Raw genomic sequence first — 19,943 nt, 5'->3', positions numbered from 1 at the left:
TCCAAGTCTGGCGGACTGCCCATTCCACATTGGGCGTCGCCCCCAATCGTGCCGCCAAGATGCTGCCACTACCGATCCTTGGGGACGGCCGAAAGCCTATTTATTGTTAGTGCAAAAGCCGAGAATGGAGAATGGGTGGTGCCGTTTCGTCGAAAATCGGGCGGACAGGTTGGTGCATTTTCATCAAGTCACGTGCGCAATCTCAGATCGGCGGCGCTAATACCAGGCAAACACTAAAACCCAGTTACGAATCAAAAAGGTACAAAGTTACCAGCCCCGCGAGAACCGGTCAGCCCTGACTGACCGACGTTCCCTCTTCTGTCTTTGCTTCTGTCTTGCGCCGACGAGACTGGCACAAGGAGCGGACCTGGACATGATGTGTATCATATTTGCAGCCGACTGCTGTCACCCCTCATAGCACACACCGCTGCTCATCCTTTGGCGAGAAGAGAGCCGTTTCTTCCTCCTGCCCGCCAAAACAAGTGCAAACGGTCGGTGCCATGAGCCCTCAGTTCCTGGCGCTTGAGCGTGGTGACGACGCCTCGCACGGCCCGCCGCAGCGACGGGCCAACCATAGACCTGACGAGGCAGTCCCGCGCATCAAGAGATGGGCTCCCAAAGTGAAGACTGGCTGTACAACGTGTCGGTGAGTAAATGTGCCCCCCCCCCTATTTCCCCCTAATACGGCCATGAATACTGACATGAGTACCTAGCACGCGCCGCGTCAAGTGCGACGAGGCCAAGCCCGCCTGTGCCCGATGCACATCGTCCAAGCGCAAATGCGGCGGCTACCTCGAGTACGCCTCGCCGCCGCAACGGGCCTCGCCCGCGTCGTCCATTGCCGAGCAGCCCACGTTGTCGTCGGCGCCGCATGGGCACACCCCCACGGAGCACGAGCGACGCATGTTTCACCTGCTCCGGACGCTGACGGTCCGCCAGGTCCACGGCGGCATCAAGTGCGGCTTCTGGACCACGAATCTCCTGCAGGCCACGTACGTCTATCCCGCCATCTGGCACGCTGCGCTCGGGCTCGCCGCCATGTACCAGCGGGCCATGATGCTGCTCCACGAGGGGCGGTCGCGCAGCGCCCAGGAGTACAACACCTTTGCCCTCCAGCAGCTCAGCATATCCTGCAGCTACATCATCACCATGAACCACAGCACCGTGTCCGGCGCCGAGCAGGAGATGCTGCTCACCGCGAGCGCCCTGTACACCGGCATATGCCTGCTGCGCGCCGACCTGCACCAGGCGCTGTCGCACGCCGCCGGTGCCGCCAAGCTGTCCAAGCAGTGGAACTTTTTGGACCACAATGTCGACAGGCAGGTGACGGAAGGGGTCATTGGCCGCGTGCATACCCAGCAGCTCCTCCGCGATGTGTATCACTCGTTCCACTCCATAGGTAGCTTCTCCGAGGACATTATCGCGCACTTCCAGGCGTTTGTCTGGCACATCACGGAGCCCTTTGCGTCTGTAGATGAGGCGTATTATGCGTACTTGAATATTCACTCCGGCTGGGCGCGGATAAAGAGCTGGGAGCCGACGCACGGCATGATCCGCGGGGCCTCGCCGTCGCCCGGCCAGATGCAGGTGCGGCAGCACGCGCTCAACCTATGGCGGCTCCGCTTCGAGGGCTACCTGGAGCGCGGCGCGTACGCGGAAGAGCACGTGGAGACGATTGAGCTGCTGCGGCTGTTTCATCTCTTTGAAGACACGTTTGACATGCTCATGATCCACCGCACGCCCGAGATTTGGGTCCGGAACGCGCACCGGTGGGAGCGCATTGTGAAGATGGCCGAGCGTCTGCTGGGGAGGCAAAGCGCGCGCGACGACGCCGGGCCGGGCTCGCAGGGTATATTCTTCTACTCGCTCTCGGTGCACGAGGTGCTGCGGATGACGGGCTTCATCTGCCGCAGCGGCGCGATCCGGCGGCGCATCATCCAGCTGCTGCAGCAGTGGCGCCACCTCGACGGCCTGTGGGACAATGACCTGTCGTGGCGGCTGGTCGAGGCCAAGATGCTCATGGAGGAGGCGGCCGTGGCGGCGGACGCGCCGGCCGCGTGCGAGTGCGTGCCCGGTGTGTTTTTTTGCATGGAGCACCGCGTCGCGTATGTCAAAATGGACTTGCCCGAGGAGGGCGGACTGCGCGCCCATATGAAGACGGGTAAGCAGCTCAGGCACGGACTGCCGGGGCAGAAGCTGTGGATTGAGCTGGGACGGTGAGATGATGTGTGAGGCGGCATTGGAGGCATAATATTTTACAAACCATTTTGCATATACATGATATAATAGATGACATACTACGTAGTAATAAAGCACATACAAGCCACTGCAACGGTGTACTGACCGAGGCAGAGATATTACACAGTACTTCAATCCAATTCCGTGCCAGTAGGGGCTGATGTACATTTTGCTGCTACGCGACAGATGACGCGAAGACGAGTAACAACAGGCACAAGAATAAAGCGGCACAAGAATAAAGCGGCACAAGTAAACAAAACATATACAGCATCCCAGTCGTAAAATTTATCAATAACACCTTTTAGGGATATAGAACCCCCTTTTATGCCTGATGTCCTGGCTCGAGGCCATCCTCTATGTGCACTCCAGCTTTGCTCCTCGTGCCATCTAGCTACACCGTCACCACGAGCTTCCCGCCCCTGACCTCGCCATTGCGCATGCGATCCAATGCCGTATTCACCTCTGCCAGGCCAAAGTGATTGCCCACGATCCGGGGCGCCCGCAGCCGTCCCGTGCACAGGAGCACCTCCATCCACTCGCTCAGCGCGCGGCCCACCTCGGGCACCTCGTGGAACAGCTTGAGCGGCACGGCATGCATCTGCACGCCGGCGCCCGTGTTACTAGGCAGCCCCGCGAGCCCGATGAGGTGCGCGCGGCGCTCCTTCCGCGCGGGCGGCGTCGGCGGCGGCGACAGCGTCGCCGTCTTTTGCAGCGCTTGCAGCAGCCACGGCCCGCCGCTGTCCTTGCCGCTCGTGTCCAGCCCAAAGAAGAGCCGCGCCCCGACGGTCGCGCGCAGAATGGAAACGGCCCGTCGCGGGTCGCTGTTGTCGATGAGCAGCTCTGGACGCGCGTGCGTGTCGGAAGATAGCCACAGCCCGTGCCGCGCTTGGTCGACGAGCACGGCGACCTTGAGCCCGGCGAGGTGCGCGAGCTGCATCGTGAGGTACGCGGACGTGGCGGATCCTTGGGATTCTGTCAGTTTTTTTTTTTAATCCGCCGTGAGAAAGACGCACCGCCCCAGATGGCCACCCAGTCGCCCTCGAGCGCCCGCTCGTGGTCCTCGATGCCGTGCAGCGCCTCGTGCCGCACGTCCGCCGGTATGCGCGCCGGGTCGACGCGCGCGATGAGGGCGCGCAGGTCGGGCCCGTCGGCGAAGCGCGCCCCGAAGCAGCTGCCGAGGGCCAGCGCGGCCGTGACAAAGGCGACGCCGAGGGCGGCGCCGTGCGCGGGCGGCACGCTGCTTGGTAGACGCACGGCGTTGCACCCCAGCGCCACGACGAACTCCTGGTACGCGGCTTTGCGCGCGTCCCGGTAGTCGGTGGAGATGACGATGACCTGGTGGTTTTTGTGGTCAGTGGGAGAAAACGGGTAGGGGAGGGGAGGGGGGGGGAACCTGGTCGCCGGGGCGGAAGCGCGACGCGGCGTGGCTCTGCGAAACAGTGCCGACGAGCTCCCGCCCGGGGAGAAAGGGGAAGTGCGGTATGCCAAAGTTGAAGTCGCTAATGGATGAGGTTAGCTGGGAGATGCGTGTTGGGGGGAGGAGACGTACGGCGACTTCCAATCGATGGGGTTGAGCCCAATGACTTCGGTCCGGACGAGGATCTCCGTGCTGTCACGGAGTACGGGAATAGGATGGTCGTGCACCAATGTATATTTCTCTCGCGGGCCGTATAGTATTAACGCAGACTGAAACTGGTTCCCTTGCTTTGTTTCGGCGATGTCATGTTGAGGGGTTGGCGATCTCGAAGTCATCTTTCGTGTGACTTGGCTGCAATTCGCCAATGTGTACCATCTGCACGTTGAATCAGCCCCCCCGTGTGTAATGAAATAATGTTTCAGTGCACACGTGGAGATGGGATTCCCGTTGTTCGGAACCGGCTCGAGGCATTCTTCTAGCGTTGATGGAGGGCATAGGTTGCGTGTATCCAGGCCGGATTGCGCCATCGCACAGGCTGCCACTCTACTTGAGCACGATTTGCTTTGACCCGCCGATCATCATCCGATAACTGGAATTATCCGATTTTTTGAGGCAATTTGCATTTCTTGGCGCGTTTCTACTGGATGATGTGCATGATATCGCTGGGCTGCACTCCCCGCGTATCAAAGCCGGGGCTGGCGTCCTGCAAGGGCTGGCTTGCCGGTATATCAAGTATTATTGAAACGTGCAGACGCCCGGAAATACGATAGGCGAACTGTTCCGAGCATGCGACATCGGAGTTTATTCCGGTTCGCTGACGGACACAACGGCAAGTGTCCAACTGCACGATTGCAAGGCCACACTACAATGAAGCGCTCGCAACCAGGCACAGCACAGACCCGTTCGGTCATGAATACAATACTCCATTGGAGCTTTTTTTAATCAGTAGCCTTCCAGTGATACTGAGCCGCTGGATGATCAGCAGGCGGGAAAGCACCGCCCTTGTTCCCAAACAGGTTCTCTCTATACGTCCCCCCATCCACGGCGTAGTCGTCCCAGAACAGGCCCCTCTCGCGCAGCACGGGAAACAGAAGCGTAATAATGTCCTCAAACGACTCCGGAAACAGCGCGTACGCCAGGTTGAAGCCGTCGACATCCGCCTCGCGCACCCAGCGCTCCATCTCGTCGGCGACCTTTTCCGGGGTGCCGACCGTCGTGGCGCCGAGCCCGCCAATCTTGATGTGGTTGGCGACGGTGTGCTTGGTCCACCTAGGGACCTCTGGCGTCGCCTTGGACCAGGCCTCGACCGCGGACCGGATCGCGTTCGACTCGACGTGGCGCAGCTCCTCGTCGTCGCCGTACGTGGCGAGGTCGATGCCGGTCCAGCCGCCAAACAGCGCGAGCGCGCCGTCCTCGGAGCCGTACTGCACCAGGTCTCTGTACTTGGCGTCGGCCTCCTCCTGGGTGCGGCCGAGCACCGGGCAGAAGAGCGCCAGGAACTTGATGCCGCTGGGGTCGCGGCCGAACTCGTCGCGCGCCTTGGCGCGGATCTCGGCGACGTTGCGCGCGACGGTGGACGGGCTGTGGCCGGCGACGAAGATGGCCTCGGCGTTCTTGGCGGCAAACGCCTTGCCGGCGCTCGACGTGCCGGCCTGCATGATGACGGGCGTGCGCTGCGGCGACGGCTGGCAGATGTGCGGGCCCGGCACCGAGAAGTACTTGCCGACGTGGTCGATGGGCCGCACAAGCGCGGGGTCCGTGTACACGCCGGTTTTGCGGTCCAGCTTGACGGCGTCGTCGCGCCACGACTGCTGCCTGGTCTTTATTAGTAACGCGTTGCCATGTAGTTTGTAAAGCGCGGAGACGGGATTTGGGGCATACCAGAGCTTGTACGTCACGTCAATGTACTCCTCGGCGACGGCGTAGCGCTCGTCGTGCTTGGGCTGCTCCTGGAAACCCAGGTTGCGCGCGGCAGAGTCGAGATAGCCCGTGACGACGTTCCAGCCGAGCCGGCCGCCCGTCAGGTGGTCGACGGTGCTGAGGCGGCGCGCCAGGTGGTACGGCTGCTCGTACGTCGTGGCCACGGTCACGCCGAAGCCGAGGTTCCTGGTGGCGGCCGCCATGGCGGAAACGACGGCGAGCGGCTCGTTGACCGGCCACTGTGCGCCCGAGATAATCGCGGGGTCCGGGTTTCGCGGGCCTTTGTAGACGTCGTACGCGCCCTGGGAGGGGTGTTAGTGATGGTGGGATATGCGTAGGGGGGTGACGGACCAGCACGTCGGCGATAAAGATGCCGTGGAATTTGCCCTCTTCAAGCTTCTTGGCCAGGTTCACCCAGTGCGATAGTTCGTTGAAACGCCAGGATTGATCGCGCGGGTGCTGCCAGAGACCCGGGGACTGGTGGCCGCTGCAGGACTCGACAAAGGCATTGATGATGAGTTTTTTCTGGACCGCCATTTTGCAGCGATTTTTAGATGCAGAGTTTAGATTTCATCGAGACAGTGTCTCTACACTGGATAAGAAGGGGATGCATCAGGAGTGCAGCGTTGTGTTTCCGATAGCGGCCGTCGATGCTGCGCCGTCATGGGCCGAATGGCGCCATATTGCCGTCGGCGCATGCAATCCCCAAGCACATCGCACTGACGGCCAACACAAGGAACTTGGCCGACCGATGGAACGGTATTGGGAGCTAGCGAGATGCAAATCATGAGCGGCCGATTCTTTTCGGTTTTTGAGTTTGATGGATGCCAAGTTTGGATGAAGGAAATGGCGCATCCGTCCCGTACGGTTGCGCAATACTCAGCCGTGAAGCCGAAACACGCCCCTGTGGTCGAGGAAGCCGCAGGATAAGATGTGATGGAATAAATACAGTCTCGCGGTGCCGGAAAACAGAAATAATGCAGATTTACACTGCAGACTCCATCAACCTGCCAAAATGTCCGCATCTCTCCTCTCGAGGGCAGACGGCCCCAGCAGCGCCGTCGAGCCGCCGCTGCCCCAGGTCGCCGGGTACGTCGTCATCATCGTCATGGGGTTCCTCATTGCGCTCGTCATGATCTTCCTGACGCGGGTGCTGAAGCGCACCGCGGGCGAGGACAACGAGACGACCGAGATGTTCATGACGGCGAACCGCTCCGTCGGCACCGGCCTGACGGCGTCGGCCGTCATCTCCTCGTGGCTCTGGAGCACCGCGATCCTCGCCAGCAGCCTGGTGGGCTACAACTTCGGCGTCGCCGGTCCGTTCTGGTTCGCTGCCGGGTATGTTTACTGTTCGGCTTGGGACTTTTGGTGCGCGCTCGTGATGCTGATCCCGTGGCTAGCTGCTCCCCGATGATTGTCTTCTTCGCCGTGCTCGGCATCGCGTGCAAGCTGCGCGTGCCCGAGGCGCACACGCTGCTGGAGATTGTGCGTATCCGGTACGGCAAGGTCGGCCACATTGTGTGGATCGTGCTGTGTCTGATCAACAACATCATTGCCATTGCCAACATGCTTCTCGGCGCCAGTGCCGCCATCTCGGCGCTGTAAGTCCTCGCCACATTCCCTGCGATTCCGAACTTGCTAACAAAAGCACGGACAGCACTGGTATGCACATCATCGCCGCCACCTTTCTCTTGCCAGTCGGCGTCATCATGTACACGTTTGTCGGCGGCATCAAGGCCACCTTCTTGACCGACTACTTCCACACCTTTGTCATTACTCTCATCGTCTGCTTCTTCACCATCAAAGTCTGGCTCACGCCCGAAATCAGCTCCCCCGGCGCGCTGTTCGACATCATCACCCAGCTGGCCGTTGATCGGCCCGTAGCAGGGAACCACGGCGGCTCCTACCTGACCATGACCAGCCGCGATGTAAGCTCCCGCTCCGATCCCCGTCTCCACGGGACGACCTCTAACCCCCGCAGGCCATCTTCTTCGGCATCATCCATACGCTGGCCAACTTTGGCCTCGTCATCATGGACACTGGCTTCTTCGCCAAAGCGTTCAGCGCCGCGCCGCACGCCGTGGTGCCGGGGTACATCATCGGCGGCATCGCATACTTTGCCATTCCGTGGTGTCTGGGCACCATCATGAGCTTCTGCGCGCTCGCGCTCGAGACGCAGCCCTTCTTCCCGACGTACCCGCGGCTGATGAACGCGGCCGAGGTATCGAGCGGGCTCGTGCTGCCGTACGCGGCCGTGGCCGTGGCCGGCAAGGGCGGCGCCGTGGCCGTGCTGCTCGTCGTCTTCATGGCCGTGACGTCGACCATCAGCGCGCAGGTCATCTCCGTCTCGTCCATTATCAGCTTCGACATTTACCGCCAGTACGTCAACCGCGCCGCCAAGGACAGCGACGCCATCCGCTGGAGCCACATTGGCGTCGTCGGTTTCGGGCTCTTTGCCGCCGCCTTTTCCACCGCGCTGCACTACGGCAAGGTCGACCTCGGCTGGACCCTGTACATGCTCGGCGTTCTGACGTGTCCGGGCATCTTCCCGACCATCTTTACCATCCTGTGGAAGCGGCAGTCGCAGGCCGCGGCGGTTCTGTCGCCGCTCCTGGGTCTGGCGACGGGGATTGGCGTCTGGCTCGGAAGCGCCTCGGCGCTGTACGGTGAGGTCACGGTCGCGTCGACCGGTCAGACGCTTCCATGCGTGTACGGCACTGTTGCCTCGGCGTTTAGTCCGTGCGTGTTTTCCGTCCTGATCACGCTGGTCAGGCCGGCGAATTTCAAATGGGCCGACTTTCGCAAGGAGCGTCTCGCCTTTACAAAGTCGGCCTCGGGCGACTCGGATGAAGAGCTCAAGTCGCACGAGGCGCTCATCTCGCAGTATGCGGCTGACAAGCTCCGTCTCAAGCGCTGGCTGCGCATCTCCTCGCTCTGGGCTTTGGCAACCTTTCTGGGACACTGGGTTTTATGGTTCGTTTTTTCGGTTTTTTTCCCAACAAGGAAAGTTCACTGACATGATGCAGGCCACTTCCCATGTATGCGTCGCATTACATTTTTGGAAAGTCATTTTTCGAGGCCTGGGTTATTGTGTCCATTATTTGGGTCTGGGGTACCATGCTGATTGCTGGTTTTTATCCCCTGATAGATGGGTGGCGAGCAATTCGGAACGTTTTTGTAGGTATTCGAGGTTCTAGGCAAGACTAGCACTTGGTGGATCGACTAGTTAATAAATCTGTACTGGACAGTGAGATGAATCTTGAAGCAAGTCGCACTGATAGATGTATGTGCACTTCCCACTTACCTGGTGGCCAGACAAAGCGCAAGTCCGTTTTATTCGCTTCATCCTTTATAAAGCGCCCAGTTGGTTAAAAAGGCAATTACTTGCAAGAGCCTCGGAAAAGTGGAAATAATCACCGTTTAAACCTTGTTGCTGAACTGGTGCTCCCACCAGCCATTGTCGCATTAATGTCGATTTGTAAGGCGGATGTAACGGATAGCGCGGGACGTACCATCGCATCGTGATTGGCGTCATCAATCTGTTAGTAATACATGGCCATCGTGGCCGAGGCTAAAAGGAATTATACTTGCAAGCTTCACAATCGCGTCGTGGAAATCCTCTCAACATCCCATTTCATCGCTCCCTACTTGTGTACCCTTTGTTGCATCACTACAGACCAGCTCTGCACAATGTGGGCAACCCAACAGCGCCAGCACCTGGCTTTACTCGCCCAGAGCTACAAGTGGCTCAAAGCGCCGTACATCATCGGCGCACCCATGCGCGTCCTCGCCGGCCCCGAGCTCGCCGTCGAGATATCCGCCTCAGGCGGTCTCGGCTTCCTCGGCCCGCCCCTCAAAACCGCCGACGCCGCCATCGACCTCGCCCGCGCCTCACAGCTCGCCCGCGCCTCGCCGCGCCTGCAAAACCACCTCGCAACCGTGCCCGTCGGCATCGGCTTCCAGACGTGGACGACGGCGCTGCCCGCGGCCCTCGACGCGCTGCGGCAGCACCCCCCGTGCGCCGTGTGGCTATTCGCGCCGCGCCGCGGCCAGCCCGAGCTCGACGAGTGGACCGTCGCGCTGCGCCAGCTCGCGCCCGCCATGCAGATCTGGATCCAGGTCGGCACGCTGCGCGAGGCCGTCGCCGCGGCCGCGAGCGCGTCCCCGCCCGACGTGCTCGTCATCCAGGGCGCCGAAGCGGGCGGCCACGGCCGCGCCCACGACGGGCTCGGCCTGCAGGCGCTGCTGCCCGAAGTCGCCGACGCCACGCGCGGGAGCGGCATCCCGCTCGTCGCCGCGGGCGGCATCGCGGACGGCCGGGGCCTTGCGGCCGCGCTGAGCCTCGGGGCCGCGGCGGGCGCCATGGGCACGCGGATGCTCGCGGCGGCTGAGACGCGCATCAGCCGCGGGTACCGGGATGAGGTGCTGCGGGTGTGCGATAGCGCGACGTCGACGGTGCGCACGCAGCTGTATAACCACTTGCGCGGGACGTATGGCTGGCCGGACGAATTTGCGCCGCGCACGGTGGTGAATAGGAGCTGGACGGAGCACTGCGAGGGCGTGCCGTTTGAGAGGCTCAAGGCGCTGCATGACGAGGCGGCCGAGGCGGGGGATGCTGGCTGGGGCCCGGAGGGTAGGCTGGCGACGTATGTCGGGGCGGCGGTCGGGCTGGTGAGGGATGTGAAGCCGGCGGCGGCGATTGTTGCTGAGACGAGGCGGGAGGCCAAGGCTATTTTTACGGCGCTGGCAGTGCTGTAGGATGATTGGTAGAATTCATGTTTGTATCTTGAGAGGAGTGTGAGGCCACAGCCATATAATAGACACACATATACGTTATACGCACAAGTTGGGCACTGACTGACGCACACTGTGCACTGTGCAACTTTGATGCCAGAAATAAATGACGCCTCTTTCAAAGTCTGGCCAAGTATATTCCGTTGCGTGCTAGACCATTATGTGAATCCACATCTCTCACGATACCGACTGAGCGATGAGAGCCGCCCCAAGACTGGAGCCATCCTTGACCAGCCGAATTTTGACTCTCGCCTCACCTTGCGGCCCAATCCGAGGCACCGCTCGCAGCACTTTCCGAATCTCCTTTTCAAACGGTGGGTAATGCTCAAACAATGAGCCGTCAATGCCGATTTCGATGCACCCGGCAGGTGCTGTCATTGTTCTATCCGAGTCGGCGTCGTCGTCGGCGCGGCCCCGGCCGAGTGAGCAGAATGCGCTGCCTGATGCCAGCCATCGGTACCACGCCACCCATTTGCGAGAGGCTGCTGGCTTCAACGTGGAATATGGCAGCCTGCCAGATTGAATTATGATTGCGGCCATGGCAGCGCCGGCAAGCTGCGCAGCGCGCTTCATTATTGCGGCTGCGAGAAGCTCGAGGGCCTGGATGTCCTCCAAGGTGACGTCGTCGACGTTTAATCGTTCCGAAATATGAGTCATTGTCCGCTCCCAGTGTATTTTCTTTTGGCTCTCAAAGTGTGCAGCCAGCATGGAGACAAACGCTGCATCGATGCGGTATGGCGTGTGCAGAGGAGAGTCGGACCGGGCCGTCATTTGCAGCTGTTTCGCGGCAATCAAATCGAGCATGGCCAGGCGCATGAGCTCTCCGAGGTACAACCCCGACGTCTGCTTCTCGAAACGCTGCTCGCCTGGCGCTGCGCTCTCTAGATCGAGAATGTCATCGTACATGCAGCTCGGCAAGGCCGCTGCTGTCTTGTCAAACCAAGCCCCCCACTCAGTGTTGATGACCATGACGGCATCCTTCCCCCGAAGCGTCTCATATTTTTGTGGTAGTTTGTCGATCCGGGCGACGTGTTCCACATACGCAGCATTCGTCCCTGTGCCAAAGATGGCGCCGAGCAGGGGACTGCATGCTTCCGACGAGGTGTATGCTGTTGCCATGAAGGTGCCGACACTGTCATTGGTGAGTGCGACGACGCGCACGGGCAAAGTCTGTCGGTCAAGAGCGTCTTGCAGCATGCGACAGGGATCTCGTCCGATCGCGTCTGGAATGTCCCAGCCCTTGTCCCACTGCAGCATGGTGCCGTGGCAGACGGAATGGCTCTCGTAGGTGAAGCTAAAGGTGAATCCGAGTTTGTGGACACCAGGCCAGGACGGTCTTGTCGACTTGGGATCTCTCTGGGCGGCCATTTCTGGATTTCCTTTGAGAAACGAGGCAATGTTGGTCGCGACAAAGTCGAAGAGGGGTTCGTGTCTGGGGTTCACCATGAACTCGCGCGGGACGGCGTACTTGGACTGCTTCATGGTGTATGTCGAGTTGCCGTGGAGCTCGACGGCGGAGATTCGACAGTTGGTGCCTCCCAAATCGACGGCGAGGAACACGCCCGTTTCTGGGCCATTGGGCAAGTTGGTCACAAAAGAGGGCATCTGCGTGCCGCCCTTTCCGCTCAACGCTTGGCCTGCAAAACTGTGATTAGGTAGCGATTGGCAGGCAGTTGTCGAGTGTCACCAACTCATGTATTGCGGGCAGTGGTCCGTGACACGGCATATTTCCGCTGGGCTTGGCGAGAAACCAGCGACGACGCCTTGCACGCTGGCCTTGGCCGCCATTGCACGAAAGAAGAGTTTGAGTGGGATACGCAACAGCCATGGCTACCAGGAGAACAGCTGTATATATATCAAGTTTAAACAGCACCTGATATAGCATCGCTTTACTTGATGGCCAGATTTCCCTAGGCGAGAACTCGATTCTACCAGAGCAGCTTGGCCCGGCAATATACGGCCAAACCCGCCGAGCATTGCCGGTCAGAATAGGCGTGCACATTCATCTCCATTGTCCGTAGATTCCAGCGCTGCCGGCCCCCACAAAGCTGAGATTAATTCCAAGTATCCGTAGCAAACGCGGGGTCGGCAAAGTCGGGACGAAGATGGCTCCGCTTGCAAGTTCCTATTCATCCTCATCGGCAAACATGAAGTTTTGTGAACTACGTATCACACTCTTGACGCAAGATACTCGTCGCTTTTGTCCCGCAGCCCGTCGTACAGTGTCCATCTCCAGCCCTGCGTATACGACAGGGACCAGACTCGTATCAATAGTAAGCAACACGCACTGTGTCGCGTCAAGTTGTCGCTTATGCCACACGGCCCTGGGTGAAGCTGTGGTGGAGCTTTTCTCCCCCTGCATATCCAACTCCCCAGAAACACACCACCCGCGTCATGCAAACAGCCGAGCGAACATGGGGAATCGACGCACGGAAGCTTGACAAGTAGAGCTTGACCTACGCCTTCACCATCTCGCCTTGCCGAGCAGCGTCCCGCCCGGCGCAGCGCGGCCACCATGGAAGACGAATCAGGAGAGCCAAAGGCGCGCAAAGCCTGCAGTGAGCACACCCCCCTCCCCGATTCTCTGCTCGCCGCCGCCTAGTCTGCTAACCAACTACAACATGCAGTCAATTGTCGCCGGCAGAAAATGAAGTGCAGGATGGACGCTGCCGGCAGCACGTGTCGCCGCTGCGAGCGCGCCGGGCTGCCCTGCATCTTCGTGCCCCGCGCCAACGCCTCGGCCTTCATGGTGCCCGCGTCCATGCCGCTCGCCGAAATGGCCTCGTACGACGTGACGCGCGACATCCTGCGCCGCGTCAAAATTATCGAGGACCACCTCGGACTCGCCGTTTCTGGACGGGTCGACGACGCCGAGGCGCGATCCATCCTCACCCCGACCACGCAGGATGCGCCCGTGTTGCCGGACAGTGCGGGCGATGCGCATCATCGGCAGCACCTGTGGGATGCGGCGGCAAGTCTTGAGCGGTGCATGAGCGGGCCGCGCGATGCGGCGCTCTGGGATCGGGGCGTTATTCAATACCTGTGGCAGACGTACGACTTCTCCCCCCCCCCAGCACGCGGTGAAATGGCTGGCCGCTAACCTTTTGGGGGGCAGGTTTCACGACAAGATGCCTGGCTTGCACTTCTTCCCCGGCAAGCAAATCTTCTCATCCCCGCAGCCCCTGCTGTTGGCCTCGATGCTGTACTGCTCCAGCATCCGCGGCGCCGCCGAGCACGCCGCCCTCGCGCCGAGCTACCTCGCCGTGCTCAGCTGCGCCATCGCCCAGCTCAGCATCCCCGGCAGCGAGCTCGCGATCCCCTTTGACGACGCCGCGTCCTCGGAAGCCAGCGCCTTTCAAGCCGTGCTTGGCCTTGTGCTGGCGAGCCTGCTCAGCGAGGCGCGGGTGCGCGAGACGGGCCTGTGGATCGCCGTCGCGTACCGCCTGATCCTCGAGCACTGCCCGCCGCAGACGGACGCGGCTGTCTTTGACTGGCCCGCGCTGCTCAAGGGCGTGCAGATTGTCGACCTCGAGCACGCGTCGCTGCACCTGACGTGCCCCATCGTCCCGATGGAGCCGCCGTGTCCGGCGCTGCAAATTCCGCATCACGATCCGCTGTATCGGCTCTCGCGCATGATGCACACCGGTCTATCCCGGTTCTCCGGCCGCGGTCTGCCGCCGATCTGGTCCTGCTTCACAGGAAATTCAGGCACGGGTGCGCCCTCGCCCATAGCGTTTACGCCGATTGATGCCGCCGTCATCCGCGACTGGGCGCGGAGCCTCGATGACTGGCTGGTCGAGTTCGCCAAGACGGGCGACGAGACGGACGAGCAGCGCACGCTCGTGTTCCGGCAGTATGTGCTGCATCGGCTGGTGGTGCTCTCCATCTACCACCCGGCGCGGGGCTGTTCGCTGCAGTCCAACGGCATCACGCTGCACGAGCAGCACGAGCTGCTTGTCTCTGCGCGAGCGACGCTGAAGCTGCATCTCAACGACAAGTCGATATGGTCCAACTGGGACCTCGTCATGATTACATGGGCCGCGCTCATTGTCATGCATGGGATAGAGGCGGGCGCCGGTGAGCAAGACGGTATGGTATTCATGTGCTCAACCTTGAAGCGTGTATTTTTGCAGCTGACTCGTGGTAGATTTTCAAAACATCCGGATTCACATGGATGTATTACGCGATACGAACGAGCCGAAGCCGTCGTTGCGCGAAAGACTGGCGGCGCGGCTGGAGCAAGAGCTCGATTCTCTGCACACACCGAGCCCATCGACCGTCCCGATGGACATGGCGCAGGGCCTGGACTACTCGTGGCAGTTGTTTGATCAGGCGATCATGGAACAGGTCATGGATCCCTTCTGGATGCGGCCGAATGGGAGCCACCCAGGAATGCCCCATTAAGCGCGCATAACGAGAAACATGAAAGACACGACCCTGTACGAACAGCATGGAATAATGGGCAATCTCAGACCAACAACAAATGTACTTTGGCTTCTTGAGACGTATATGCCCTTTACTAAGTCCTTTCCTAACTCCTACCCTACCTCTCTTACTTCTTACCCTATGGCGCACCCGGCCCCAAAAAAAAATCCGGGACCACCCAGGTCCTGGTTCAACCGTATGTTTGTATAGGAAAAGCCCGATGCGGGGGTCGAACCCGCAACCTTGAGATTAGGGGTTTCTTGCAAGCTTGTAAGAGTCTCACGCTCTACCGATTGAGCTAACCGGGCCAATCACTTGGATGTGATTCCCGGATGTTGTTGAACACGGCCGCGCTTAACGAGCCTTAAGAAGGTTTGTCACCTCGGGCTGCGCGCGAATTGCCGCTTCATTTCCCCGAAACGAGCGACATGTTCCCAAAGACTTTTTTTTTTTTCTAAACCTGCGGAATGTATAACCTCAGCCTTGGACTTTACCCCAGCATTGTCTCTAGTTAGAACCAAATCGTGATTCCATATTACAAATTTCTCGCTGCGCATAAATCGTGCACTTTTTCTTGGCCTGTGCGCTGCACCCCATCATGGTGAAAATATTCGACCTCTTTTCTGTAAACCCGGCAAGTCCTTGATCTCCTGCTGGGGCATGCCGTCGGGGACTCGGTACCAACTAGACGCAGAAAATACGACACACCACGCAGCACCATGCTCAAGCCAAGTCTACACCTCAATCTCATAGACCGCAAGCACGGCCTTGTGATCTGACGGCCACTCATTATCCTCGTGGTCGGGCTGGGGCATCGGGTTCCCCACGACCAGCGCTCTCGCATCCTGCACCGTGAGCTTCCGCCCCTTGTGGTAGACAAAGTCGATGCGGTCCATGGGCTCCTTTCTGCCGTTATTGTCCAGGTAGATGGGCGACCAGGTGATGCCGGGCTTGGTGACCGGGTCCGGGTGGACAGCCCGATACGCGTCTACCAGACCAGCCTCGGTCGGCAATTTGGATGTCGGCCACTCCGTGTACCCGGTGCCGCAGTGCCGGTGCTTTGTGGCGTCGATCCAGTCGAGATGCGAAGGGGCGTTGAAATCGCCGGTCAAGAACACCGGGATGCTGTCCGCCTCGGCGATGCTGTCCTTCATGGCCTCCATAATGGCCGTGATCTGCGGGGTGCGGCCGGATTGTGCCTCGCGCTTCATGACCTCGTCGACGCTCATGTGGTCGAAGCAAAAGTCGTACGGCCCGTACGGGTCGTAGCCGAGGTGGCAGTTCCAGACGACAACGTCGCTGCAGCCGGTGCCGTCGAGGCGGATGCGGACGGCGCCCGCCCGGTCGGGCGCCTCGAGCACGGCGACGATGGGGTAGCGCGTGATGACGGCCACGTCGGGGCCCTGCCAGGAGTGCCAGCCGAGGGCGCGGGCGAGACGGATCGCGTGCCCGCCGCCGCTCTCCTGCAGCGCGACCACGTCGAGGTTGGCGCGCGCGAGGCACCGGATCTGCTTCTCGTGGTGGTTCCGCACCGGCTGCCCGCCGACCCAGATGTTGAAGCTCAGCACGCGCAGCGTGCGCACCAGCGGCTGTCCGCGCTGCCGCACAGGAATCCGGACCGGCAGCGTGACCGCCGCGCCGCTGTTTTCGACGCGGATGCAGAGAGTGGTGTCGCGGGCGTCGGCGGGGGGGCGTCCACTGATGATGCCGTGGATATCGACGCTGGCCCAGCAGTCCGCTTCTGGGGTTGAGAAGCGGGTGTTGGGGTCGCCGGCGCGGTTCACGAGGTTGCCCACGTTGGCGGTGAAGGGTTCGCCCTGGCGCGCGTTGTGTGTGGTGAAGGAGTCGGTGAACAGGGCCAGGTCGCTGGGGCAGCCGAGATTGACCACGAGTGGTTTCGCCAGCAGGCGGTATCCGCCGCTGAACAAGAGATAGGCTTTGTAGGTGCCGCTTCGCAATTTTTCTGTCGAGACAGACACGCTGCCTCGGCGCGAAGGCGCCCAGGCCCAGGCCAGCGAGTCCTGCACGTAGTGACCGTGGTCGGGCCCGCCGCCGTAGGCGTAGTAGATGCCGATCCAGTTGTGGTCGCTCACATCAGCGGACGTGTATTTGAAGGTGAAGCTTCGCCTGGAAAGGTCGAGGGTCAGGCTACCAGGGTATGTGTCCGCGTCTGCTTTGGCGTTAGGGTCACGCGACGACCCGGAGCGGTCAGCCTGGCTGCCTGTGAGAACTTGCCTGGCATGCTGGGCGCGTGAAGATGAATGGATTGCGTGACGCTGGCGAGGAAGTATTGGGCCAGTTTGAATAAACGGCAAGGGCATGCAAGTGAAGATGTGATTAAATACTGGGTTGATCTGAAGATCTACGTCACTCCGCTGCAAACGCACCGTGCGGGGCTCAATTTACACCAGACGAATTGTTCTTTGCGGGGTTGAGTCTCGTTACAAAAAGGAATCAAGCAAAGAACGGGACAGTTTAGCGAGTAGACTGGTCAAATTAATGGTACTGGTAGCAAACTTCGCTGATCAATGGATCCATTGAATAAACATTGTGGGAGTCAATGTTGGCCATTTGCATATGATTCCACCTTAAGTAAAATCGAACAGCATCTGTCGTTGCTCGGACAACACAAGGAAAAGGTACCCACAAATAGATTCACCCACGGAGAGGTACCGACCCCTCACCCCTGGGCTACCCCTAGGCAGCTTCTTTCCTTGAATCAACTATTATCTACGGATAATATCTCACTGCACACAAAGCACACGGTAAGTACATACATAGGCATCAAAAAATAAGTGGACCCATGGTTAGGCGTTTGTTAGGCTGCAAACGCTGTAATCCCCGCGCCAACAAACTCCACAGCCGACGCCAACTAACGAAACCGACCCTGACCCCAAGTCGGCATGAGCACCATACGAGTCGACCACCAGTCGGCTGGCGAAAAGTCGGCCAAGCTCGCGGTGCTCATCGACGCGGACAATGCGCAGCCCAGCATGGCGGGCGCCCTGCTCGCCGAGATTGCCAAGTACGGCACGCCGTTTGTGAAGCGCGCATACGGCGACTGGACCGGCACGTCGCTCAAGGGCTGGAAGGAGCGGCTCCTCGAGAACTCGATCCAGCCCGTGCAGCAGTTCTCGTACACGCAGGGCAAGAACTCGACCGACGCGGCCATGGTCATTGACGCCATGGACCTGCTGTACACGCAGCGCTTCGACGGCTTCTGCCTCGTGTCCAGCGACAGCGACTTTACCCGGCTCGCGTCGCGCATTCGCGAGGCCGGCCTCGTCGTCTACGGCTTCGGCGAGCGCAAGACGCCCAGGCCGCTCGTCACCGCCTGCGACAAGTTCATCTACATTGACAACCTAGCCGTCGACGTCGACTTTGCCACCCAGCCCAGCACGCCCACCCGCAAAGAGCCCCCCGCCGCGAAGCAGTCCATCCCCGATGCCGTCTTCATCCGCAAGGCCATCCAGGCCGTGTCCGACGATGACGGCTGGGCCAACGTCGCCCGCCTCGGGTCGCTCATCACCCAGTGGCAGCCCGACTTTGACCCCCGCAGCTTTGGCTTTGAGAAACTCGGCCTTTTGCTCAACGTATATCCCTTTGTGGAAACCACGCAGCGTTTTCCACGCGAAGGCAAACCACCAGTTCTCTATGTGAGACTCAAGTGGAGGGTCAATAAGTAAACACAATACGTCATTCTTTCGCATCATCACTTGCTATTGAACAAAGACTTGGCTTTGACTAAATAGCTGGGAGACGAAATGCTAAAGACGTTTGGCAGAGTACGCCCCACGTATACTATAACTTGTATATAAATACTATAGTATAATAGCAGCGACTTTATAACCTCGGAACGACGTCGTACTTCTTTCCAGCCTTGTCGTACTTGTAAGCGTAGTCGGCCACATCAAAGCTCCAGTCACCATCGCCTTTGAAAGTCGCATCACAAACTGCCTTGTTGCCTGCCATGAGCGCCTCACAGCAAGGACGAAGAAAAGGTTAGCGTTTCGAGAAGACACTACGGCAATACACGACTTCTAACCCCAAAGTTCGGCAAGGCGGCCAGCGAACATTGAGCTCGCGCCGCAGCCAAAGTTCCCGCTGACGAGATCGGCCATGGCGGTGACCGATGGACGGCACCCTGGTGTTAAACGTCGATGTGTGGGACCACGACGCCGACTGTTACCCTCGCTTTTTGCCTTTGTGGTGGTGTGTACAATACCTCGGCCAAGATGACTTGCCATTTCTAGAATCACGTTTCCTGTTCCTCTGCGTGTTTTCGGTCGCGCTTCGGCCGCCGGAGACGGGGACTGACACAACAGTCCCTGCGCGACAACTACTCGGCGTCAGAACGGACGCAAATGCGTTCCCTGCTATTGCCGTGACAAGTGATGTCTGCCGGCGCCGATGCCGGGTAATTCTCACGGGTATCCGGCATGGGCTGATGCCCACGGCAAGGGTCCCCTTCACCCATTTTGGGGCAAGATCGGCCTTTGATGCGACCCTGTTTTCCCCGCAGACGGCATTGACAAGCTTCGCGATTGGCCGATTGCCGTAGCCTCTTGCCTATTTCGTCGTGCCCTTGTCCACGCGTCCGGGTGACGGGGCCGGGTTTCTGTCTATAAGGGCAGGTAGGCTGCTCATAATAAAGCGCGGCACCCTATCGCGAGCTGTGATGCAACCCTTTACATTTACGGGATATTTTGTCTTCAAGCAATCATACCGAAAATGCGACCGCACGGCACGAAACATTTTGTTCACGAGAGTAAGCAGCTGCAACGTAGGCTTACCACCTTCGAAAGATGGCCTAGCGTGTGACTGTCACGGTCGGAATAGCCTCTCCCAGCGCACGTCGTTGCTCCGAGCAGCCGACGTGCCTCGACCTCCGTGGTCCTTTTCAGCAACTATAAAGTCGACGGAATGCCGGTCGAGTAAACGATGAAGCTCATTCAAAACACCGGCCATCGGCTCCTTACCCACATCCTCTTGAAAAAACGAAGCTCTCATCCACTTCACACCGCGCACGATGAAGTATTATCTCCTCCTCTCTTCCTTGGCCGCCCTGGCCGCGGCCATCCCGGCCGTCACGCCCGGGCGCGCCCTGCGCCAGCGGCTGCCCAGCTCGACGCCGCGCTCGCACGTCAAG

At 59.9% G+C, this 19,943-nt stretch overlaps 8 protein-coding genes across 8 annotated transcripts; 4 read left to right on the top strand and 4 right to left on the bottom strand.

The window, feature by feature from the left end:
* Positions 1-500: 500 nt before the first annotated feature.
* On the top strand, positions 501-2,220 carry CCM_08320 (C6 zinc finger domain protein; the record flags this gene model as incomplete). The annotated part of the gene is made up of 2 exons (XM_006673459.1): positions 501-646; positions 714-2,220. The coding sequence occupies 2 exons, from the start codon at positions 501-503 to the stop codon at positions 2,218-2,220; spliced, it is 1,653 nt and encodes a 550-aa protein (XP_006673522.1).
* Positions 2,221-2,629: 409 nt separating this feature from the next.
* CCM_08319 (oxidoreductase, zinc-binding dehydrogenase family, putative) lies at positions 2,630-3,990 on the bottom strand (the record flags this gene model as incomplete). The annotated part of the gene is made up of 4 exons (XM_006673458.1): positions 2,630-3,201; positions 3,252-3,573; positions 3,632-3,737; positions 3,788-3,990. 4 exons carry the CDS (start codon positions 3,988-3,990, stop codon positions 2,630-2,632), a joined length of 1,203 nt encoding a protein of 400 aa, XP_006673521.1.
* A 603-nt stretch (positions 3,991-4,593) lies between these two features.
* CCM_08318 (xenobiotic compound monooxygenase, DszA family, putative) lies at positions 4,594-6,112 on the bottom strand (the record flags this gene model as incomplete). The annotated part of the gene is made up of 2 exons (XM_006673457.1): positions 4,594-5,877; positions 5,927-6,112. 2 exons carry the CDS (start codon positions 6,110-6,112, stop codon positions 4,594-4,596), a joined length of 1,470 nt encoding a protein of 489 aa, XP_006673520.1.
* Positions 6,113-6,590: 478 nt separating this feature from the next.
* CCM_08317 (urea active transporter, putative) lies at positions 6,591-10,333 on the top strand (the record flags this gene model as incomplete). The annotated part of the gene is made up of 7 exons (XM_006673456.1): positions 6,591-6,913; positions 6,976-7,176; positions 7,233-7,503; positions 7,557-8,548; positions 8,602-8,756; positions 8,802-8,858; positions 9,252-10,333. 7 exons carry the CDS (start codon positions 6,591-6,593, stop codon positions 10,331-10,333), a joined length of 3,081 nt encoding a protein of 1,026 aa, XP_006673519.1.
* A 213-nt stretch (positions 10,334-10,546) lies between these two features.
* CCM_08316 (glucokinase) lies at positions 10,547-12,157 on the bottom strand (the record flags this gene model as incomplete). The annotated part of the gene is made up of 2 exons (XM_006673455.1): positions 10,547-12,006; positions 12,061-12,157. 2 exons carry the CDS (start codon positions 12,155-12,157, stop codon positions 10,547-10,549), a joined length of 1,557 nt encoding a protein of 518 aa, XP_006673518.1.
* Positions 12,158-12,884: 727 nt separating this feature from the next.
* Positions 12,885-14,773, top strand: CCM_08315 (Fungal transcriptional regulatory protein; the record flags this gene model as incomplete). Its single annotated transcript, XM_006673454.1, has 4 exons — positions 12,885-12,927; positions 12,997-13,420; positions 13,485-14,458; positions 14,517-14,773. The coding sequence occupies 4 exons, from the start codon at positions 12,885-12,887 to the stop codon at positions 14,771-14,773; spliced, it is 1,698 nt and encodes a 565-aa protein (XP_006673517.1).
* A 755-nt stretch (positions 14,774-15,528) lies between these two features.
* On the bottom strand, positions 15,529-17,115 carry CCM_08314 (exonuclease III; the record flags this gene model as incomplete). The annotated part of the gene is made up of 1 exon (XM_006673453.1): positions 15,529-17,115. One exon carries the CDS (start codon positions 17,113-17,115, stop codon positions 15,529-15,531), a length of 1,587 nt encoding a protein of 528 aa, XP_006673516.1.
* A 582-nt stretch (positions 17,116-17,697) lies between these two features.
* On the top strand, positions 17,698-18,480 carry CCM_08313 (uncharacterized protein; the record flags this gene model as incomplete). The annotated part of the gene is made up of 1 exon (XM_006673452.1): positions 17,698-18,480. The coding sequence occupies one exon, from the start codon at positions 17,698-17,700 to the stop codon at positions 18,478-18,480; it is 783 nt and encodes a 260-aa protein (XP_006673515.1).
* Between the last annotated feature and the right edge of the window lie 1,463 nt (positions 18,481-19,943).

Source organism: Cordyceps militaris, assembly GCF_000225605.1.
Source record: "Cordyceps militaris CM01 unplaced genomic scaffold CCM_S00007, whole genome shotgun sequence".
Taxonomy (NCBI): domain Eukaryota; kingdom Fungi; phylum Ascomycota; class Sordariomycetes; order Hypocreales; family Cordycipitaceae; genus Cordyceps; species Cordyceps militaris.
The sequence above is the reverse complement of the archived record's forward strand: the minus strand, read 5'-3'. Positions and strand labels throughout refer to the sequence as shown.